Source organism: Carlito syrichta, unplaced genomic scaffold, assembly GCF_000164805.1.
Source record: "Carlito syrichta isolate Samal-C Ts95f unplaced genomic scaffold, Tarsius_syrichta-2.0.1 Scaffold106175, whole genome shotgun sequence".
Classification (NCBI taxonomy): Eukaryota; Metazoa; Chordata; class Mammalia; order Primates; family Tarsiidae; genus Carlito; species Carlito syrichta.
Genome location: NW_007050271.1, coordinates 10779 through 19287, shown reverse-complemented (window position 1 = coordinate 19287; position 8509 = coordinate 10779). Strand labels below are relative to the sequence as shown.

The 8509-nt window shown below is 36.6% G+C and overlaps 1 protein-coding gene across 1 annotated transcript in view; it reads left to right on the top strand.

The window, feature by feature from the left end:
* LOC110596377 (zinc finger protein 479-like) overlaps positions 1 to 1061 on the top strand; it is a 19702-nt gene extending 18641 nt beyond the window's left edge. The window contains exon 5 of the mRNA XM_021716547.1: positions 784 to 1061. Within this exon, the coding sequence (XP_021572222.1) occupies positions 784 to 1061 (278 nt within the window). The remainder of the gene's footprint in view (positions 1 to 783) is intronic.
* The last annotated feature ends 7448 nt before the right edge of the window (positions 1062 to 8509 follow it).

Sequence of the window (8509 nt, the reverse complement as noted above, 5' to 3'; positions counted from 1 at the left end):
ACTCGTTCAAATCTTACTCAACATACACTGATTCATACTGGACAGAAACCTTGCAAATGTGAAGAATGTGGCAAAACCTTTCACTCTCGTTCACTCATACTCGACATACAATGATCCATACTGGAGAGAAACCCTACAAATGTGAAGAATGTGGCAAAGCCTTTCACTCTCGTTCAAATCTTACTCAACATACAGTGATCCATAGTGGAGTTAAACGCTACAAATGTGAAGAATGTGGCAAAGCCTTTCCCTCTCGTTCACATCTTACTCAACATACAGTGATCCATAGTGGAGTTAAATGCTACAAATGTGAAGAATGTGGCAAAGCCTTTCACACTCGTTCACGCCTTACTCGACATATGATGATCCATACTGGAGAGAAACCCTACAAATGTGAAGAATGTGGCAAAGCCTTTCAAACTTGTTCACTCCTTACTCGACATACAATGATCCATACTGGAGAGAAACCCTACAAATGTGAAGAATGTGGCAAAGCCTTTCGCTCTCAAGGAGAATTTGCTGGACATAAGACTATTCATACTGGACAGAAACCCTACAAATGTCCAGAATGTGGCAAAGCCTTTATCTCCCGTTCAAATCTTACTCGACATACAGTGATTCATACTGGAGAGAAACCCTACAAATGTGAAGAGTGTGGCAAAGCCTTTCACTGTCATTCATCCCTTACTCAACATACAATGATCCATACTGGAGAGAAACCCTATAAATGTGCAGAATGTGGCAAAGCCTTTCACTCTTGTTCAAACCATAATAAACATACAGTGATCCATACTGGAGTGAAACGCTACAAATGTGAAGAATGTGGCAAAACCTTTCACTCTCGTTCAAACCTTAATCAACATACAGTGATCCATAATGGAGAGAAACCCTTCAAATGTGAAGAATGTGGCAAAGCCTTTCACTCTCATTCACAACTTACTCAACATACAATGATCCATACTGGAGAGAAACCCTACAAATGTGAAGAATGTGGCAAAGCCTTTCGCTCTAGAGGAGGATTTTCTGGCCATAAGACCATCCATTCTGGGGAGAAACCCTAGAGATGTGAAGAATGTGGCAAAGACTTTCACTCTCGAGGAGGATTTGCTGGCCATAAGACCATCGATACTGGAGTGGAACCCTAAAAATGTGCAGAAGGTGGCAAATGCTTTACTCAGTGCTTGAAGCTTATTGAACATCAGAATATCCATACTGGAGAGAAACCCTACAAATGTGAGTAATGTGGTAAGGTCTTTCACTCTCTGGATTTTCTCGACATAAGACCATGCGTACTGCGGAGAAATTTTATAAATGTGAAGAATGTGGCAAAGCTTTTTGCTCCCATTCAATGCTTGCTGGATATATCAAGGTGCATTGTGGAGAGAAACCCTACAAATGTCAAGAATGTGGCAAATCCTTTCACTCTCACTTTGGATTTGCTTTACATAAGACCATCCATACTGGGCGAAAAAGCCCTACAAATGTGAAGATGTGGCAAGGCCTTTCACTTTCATGTAGGATTTGCTAGACATAAGACCATGTGTACTGGGGAGAAATCCTACAAATATGAGGAATGTGGCCAAGCTTGCTGGAGATATGAAGGTGCATATTGGGTAGAAACCATAAGTGTGAAGAATGTGGAAATGCCTTTTGCTCTCACAATGGATTTGCTGGACATAAGACAATCCATACTGGAGAGAAACTCTACAAATGTGAAATATATTGAAAAGTTTTTCACTCCCATTGACTACTTGCTCAACATGGCAAGACCCATACTGTTGAGAAACCCTACACATGTGAAAAGTGTGGCACAGCTTTTTGTACTCATGGAGGATTCACTGGACGTAAGACCATCGATACTGAAGAGAAAGACAAACTACAAATGTGAAGAGTGTGGCAAAGCCTTTCACTCTATTAAGGATTTGCTGGACATAAGACCATCCATACTGGGGAGAAATCCTACAAGTGTAAAGAATATGGCAAAGCCTTTCACTTTCACAACGGATTTGCTGGACACATGACCATCCATGCAGGAGAAAAACACTACAAATGTGAAATATGCAGAAAAACTCTTCACTCTCATTCACTACTTGCTTGACATGTCAAGATCCATGCTGTTGAGAAATCTTACAAATGTGAAAGGTGTGGCAAAACTTTTCATACTCATAAATTATTTGCTGGACACAAGACCATCCATAGTGGAGAGAAATCCTACAAACATGAGGAATATGGCAAAGCCTTTTGCTCTCAAATGATTTGCAATTCATATGAGGTGCCATGATGGAGAGAAACTCTACAAACGTGAAGAATGTGGCAAAGATTTTTGCTCTCCTAAAGTATTTACTGAACATAAGTCTGTTGATACTGGAGAAAAACCCTACAAATGTGAAGAATGTGACATAGCCATTCACTCGCACAATGGATTTACTGGACACATAATCATCCATACTGGAAACTCTACAAATGTGAAAAACATGGTAAGCCCTTTGCTCTCATCTACAACTAGCTGGACATATGAGAGTCCATACTGAGATGAAACTATATAAAATGAGAGGAATGAGATAAACCTTTTAGCTCTCATTCAATATTTGGTTGACATATGAGCATCTATATTTCGGGATTCCCTATAGATGGGCAGAATGGGGTAAACCTTTCACTGTTATTCCAAGTTTTCTCAACATCAATTTATACTTTAAACTTTCAGTATCTCTAATGACTGGAAAATTATATATGAGATATAAACAATAGAGACTTGGTGAGAAATTTACAGTTATAAAGAGTACCATTATCTTTACTCAAACCACAGATCTTTTGACTGTATAAATGTAAAACATATCTAAAGACAGTAACCAGCAAAAACTTTATTTGACATTAGACTGTGCATTGTAGAGAATCTACAAATTTAAAGAATGTGGTCTTGCCTTTGTTCAAAATATATGCCATTGGAAATACTAGGGTATTCAGACTGAAAACGTTACAGATGCAATTTATATGGAAGCTCATTTACTGAAAGGTCAAGTTGAAATAAATATCAAATATTGAGTGGCATTAGAAGATGGTTTGTTGTTTGTTTTTTAGGAAAGCATAAGTATATTCTCTGTATAATTTTGGTTTTGCATTGACAGAATTTGAGGATATTTCAAAAAGCACACAATATTGATGTAATGCAATTCACATGATGCTATGCCTTCATTCATAGTGTTTATGTAAAGGCATGGGGTCAGTTGTTGGTACGTTAGAGCTATGAAATGTCCCTGTATAGTAGGTCATCAGCTCTTATCTCATGTTTTTTGTGGAGTATGAAGAACACTGATATGTAATCTCCTTTAAAAGATCGAACTAAAGAAGTTTTTTTGTGGCTCACGTTAAGCATTATTGTAAGTTCGGAATGAGGTGAGTGCTCAGGATAACATTTTTCTTTGGAAATAAATGACAAAGAATCATTGAGAGTTTTAGAAATCATTTGTCTTACTACTTACATGCAAATGAGAAAATGAGGCCAGAACATTAATATCTTGATGCATCTTCATACTATTAATACTTACATGCCATCAGTGTAATTTGATATAATATAAATAAATATTTTCATAGACATCAGAGCAAAGATAATTATTCTCTTAAAATGTATATAAGTTTATGTTTAGTAAATAATCAGATTCAGTTTTTAAAACTGAAGAAAGCTCTTCGCACATGGATCACAATATCAAAAGAACAGAAATGCTTGAATATTTGTAATCTGGTTCTGCATACAGTGAAATTTGAAGGTTTATTTAGGCTATGTAAATTTGTTTGCTTTAATGAACAGAATTGTTTATAAAGTATTTAACATTTGTTGTGCACACAATAAATTGTTATGTTGTCATAAGTGTCATTCTATTCTATCTTACCCAAGATTGTAGGTATATGATGACTATATACTATTGAGTAACTTATGGAAGGATGTTTCCAGTGATCCTTTTTTTATAGGTCATATTTTCTTCCTGTTTTCTTTTTTTAGTTATGTGTCATTTTGATTATTGTAATAATACAGGAGTATAATTATAAGACCTAACTTTCTGAATCCTGACTGTTGTAAATACTTATATATTAGGTTGGATTTTGACTCTGATGCCCGGACTGGAATACAGTGGAAAATCCATGGTCACTGCAGCCTCAACGTGATGGTATCAGGCTGTCTTTCTCCTTTAGCCTACTGAGTAGCTGGTGTCACAAATGTTTGCCATCATGCCCAGCCAACAAATGAATTCATTGTTAAGATAAGGTCTCACCAAGTTGCTCAGGCTGGCCTGGAAGCCTTAGACTAAAACAGTCTGCTGTACTTTGCCTCCCAAAGTGCTGGAATTATAGGCATGAGTCACCATGCCCAATCTCTTGTTTCCTTTCTAGTCATCTGGTGCTGTGTTGGAAGCACTTGTACCCTCAAGTCATCTGCCTCTAACTCCTGTGTTGTGGGTTCTGGGGTCTGGAATATCTTCAACATTTATTTCTTGATACCCTTCCCTTTCCACTGTTTTACCATAAATACAATTTCCTTGGTTCACTCTGGAGAGATCAAATGCTCATATGGAAACATTAACATCACATGGTGTGTGAAACAGAATCTCACAACACTTGTATTAATCACCTGGCAGCAGGAAGTGGTCACAAAATTATTGAATGATACACTTTGTGTCATAGCTAATTTTTTGCTGTTATGAGTTAATACTGCAGCTTTACATTTATTTACACATTTTCCAACTGCTGATGGTGCCATGTATACCCTGTAAGTGCATAAATTATGTTTACCTTTGTATGATAGGTCTTTATATCTTTATGAGAGTAAATGTCAACATAGACAAGAATATACTTCTATCTGATGTCCTCATGACATTTTTAAAGTATATTTCTTTTTTGAGTTGGAGTCTCTGTTTCCCAGACCACCGCAGCCTCGATCTGCTGGGCTCTGGCAATCCTTCTGCCTCAGCTTTCCATGTGGCCAGAATTACAGGCTTGTGCTACCACACCTGGCTGATTTTTTTTGGTTTATTGTAGAGATGAGGTCTCACTACCCAAGTGGGTCTCAAACCCATGGGCTCAGGCAATCCACTCACCTCAGCCTCCCAAAGGCGTGGGATTACAAGCTGAGCCACTGAGCCCGGCTAAAGTATATTTGTAAACTGTGGTACTGTGCATTTTTTTAAAATGATCACAAATTTCAAAAAAGAAATTTCAGTGTATTTGTTGAAAAAACGTGGACCTATGCAGGTCAAACCCATGTTCTTCATGGGCTAACAGTACAGTGAGAAAAATAGATGTGGAAATAACAAGACAGTATAATCTTGACTAGTCCTTTTTGGAAAACAGCCAAGTCAACACAGTTATGAATATAATAAATCAACATTAAATGTAAGACAAATATAAAATTAGATTGAGCTGATAACTGTACTATTGTGTGGAAATATTGAGCACAATTTATATACTCAAAGTGTCAAAGTTCAAGTGATAAAAATTATGGTTACAGTTCTACATAAATGGTCACTTGAATGTAAAATATGAAACATTTCCCAAACATTTATGTAGTGGTTTGAGTAAAATATGTGAAAAAATAAACATAAAAGGTCATGTCCAAAGATTTGTTGATACATGAGTTTGTAAAATAACCAGACATAAATTCCTAAATTTCAAATTAATGTCTCAAAAATAGAAAAATAAAACCGTATTAAAAGCAATATTAGTCAAACTGCATGATACCACAAAAGAAAACACCTAAAAGCAGGGAGGGCAAGGCATGGTGACTCAGGACTGTATTCCCAATACTCTGTGTGAGGTTGGAGAACGTCTTGAACACAGAGGTTTCAGAGTAGGATGGGCAACTCATAGCTATAAAAAATGACAAATTTTTTTTCGGTGTGGTGTAGTGTATGTATGTTATCCTGAGTTTCTCACGTGTATTAGGGGAAGAATTTCCTGAACCCATAGGTTGAGCCATAATCATGTCGCTGAGCTCTAGCCTGGGTGGCAGAGAGATGGCACTCAAAAATGTGTGTGTATATAAATTATAAATAGAAATATATAAATGAATGTAAATTAAAACTAAACTACACTAAAAGCACTAAGGGTATTTCCAAAACTTGTGTTTTCTTGAAAGCAGTGAAACTAGTATTAACCATGCTGATATAAAGTATTATTAAAGGTAGAATTGGATATGTTTAAAGAATATTTTCCAGATAAAATACCTGAGAGGTTTGATTATCAAGAGCAGCTTCTAAGAAGCATACTTTAAGAAGACAGAGTCATACTTCTGTATGAAGATATAATGGAAGTGAAAGAGTAAGGGACATAATGAGGGGGAATCAGCTTATGATGGACACTGAGTTACAGACTCCGTGTTAAAGGCAATGTTGGATTGTAAAATATTTAGATAGAATCAAAGTGTAGTTTCATCCATTTTACTAAAACATAACAATTCTGTGCTTCCTAAATGACAAATGGAATAATGATCTGGTTTTTAGAACATTATCCATCACTGATTTAATATGTGATTGGTCTTCCATTGCATATAATATTGGCTACTCTTTATCAGAACTTGTTTGCAATTAAGGACTTACTGTGTATATAGACTCTGACCCCAAGACTCTGAGCAGTCTGAATGGTTGTGTCATCTCTGCCTAACATGGGTGAGGAAGACCTGCAAGAAGAAAAAACACTGGAAGGCAAAGTCTCCGCATGTGTAAGCTTCAGTCTCCATTGAGAAACAGCAAGGCCACTACTTCTCTTCAATCTTTTTAAAAAGTCACGATCATACTGCTTTACTTTCCTAGTCCTTATTATGTATAATATCATCCTGTGTTTTTCAGATTTTTATGGATTTCCAATTTAAATGTTCTTTTGTACAAAAAAGTTTTTTTTTCTCAAGAACAAAAATAGCTGGTGTCTGTGTCATTATCAGGCTCAATTGATAAACTGATTAGAGGATATCAACTTAGTGATACCATTTAAACTTTCTTCCCAAAACATATTTTTATTACTTTTTATTTCTATTGTTTTTCATGTGTTTCAGAAATATTATATACTACTTCCTTATCCATTGATTTATAAATGTATATTTGTTTTCTAAAAGTGTCACAATATTTTGATCTGTTAACATGATCATATCACTTTCTCATTGATTCTGTTAATATGACTAATTGTATTGATGGATTCCCAAATGCTGAGTCTCCTATTCTTTCCTGACATAAAGGGAGATTGATCATGATGTAATATTGCAATGTACTGACACAATGTTTCTAATAATTTTTACATTTCTAGTCAAATGTGCTTTTTCTACAAAGAACGGATATGAAATACTTAGTATGGAATAGAAATTTTGGGTTGACATTGTCCTCATTCTGGGAAACCAGGTTTTCTATTCTCTTCTATTTCTGTTTCTTTTTTCTATTATTTTTATATTAAAATGTAGGGAACAATTTAAGTTACATGTAAAATTTGGGTACCTTTGTTGATATTATGTCCACCCACTCCCATGGTTGTGTCCCAATACTGTCAGTCACTTTGTTATAGTATTCTGAATAATGTTCAGGGTCAACTTATGAGTGAGTACACATAGTACTCAGATGTTTGTTATGTGATACATTACTGAGAATTTATTCTTTTTATTTTTTAATCCTTTTCACCCAAGTGGGAGTATAGCAGCAATCTCGTGGTTACCGCAGCCTCAACCTGCTGGGCTCAGGTGATCCTTCTCCTGATTGATGATTTTTTTTCCCAATGCTAGTCCCAAATTCCATATGCAGCTTCCCCAAATGTTGGGGTCTATGTGTAATTCTTATTTCTATAGGATAATAGGGACCTCTTAATGCTCCCTGAAGAAAACAGACATTTCAAGTTTACTACAAGTATATATGGCTTAACCAGAGTCTGCATCAAGTTGGGATCAATAATTACTTGGTACATTAAGGAAAGAAGGTGAAAAATTAAAAGAATTTGATCTTTGCCCCTTTGCCCTCTACAGGCGCATGGCACCAAGCCTGGCTAATTTTATTTTTTAACTTATTGTAGATAGAAGTTCTTGTCAACTTGCCCAGGGTGGTTTCAACCCCTGGCATCAGGCAGTCTTCTCATTTCCACCTGCCAAAGTGTTGGTATTACAAGTGAGAGTCACCATCCCTGGCTCAATCACTTATATTATAGACTTGACATCCATCCAAGGTCCTGCGAAGTGAATAGTCTTGGTTTCTTCATTTTCTTTTTTATTATTATTCAGAGTCTCACTCTGTCACCCAGGCTGGGGTGCAGTGGCACTCTCATGGTCACCACAGCCCTGACCTGCTGGTCTCAGGTGATTCTTCCACCTCAGACTTCCAAGTAGCAAGAACTGCAGGCACGTACAACTATGCCTGGCTAATTTTGGTTTTATTATAGAGATGAGTTCTTACCAAGTTACCCAGGCTGATCTCGAATTTGTGGGCACCCAAAGAACTGGAGTTTTAGGCATGAGCTACTGCATCCAGGTTGGTGGGCCATTTTTACC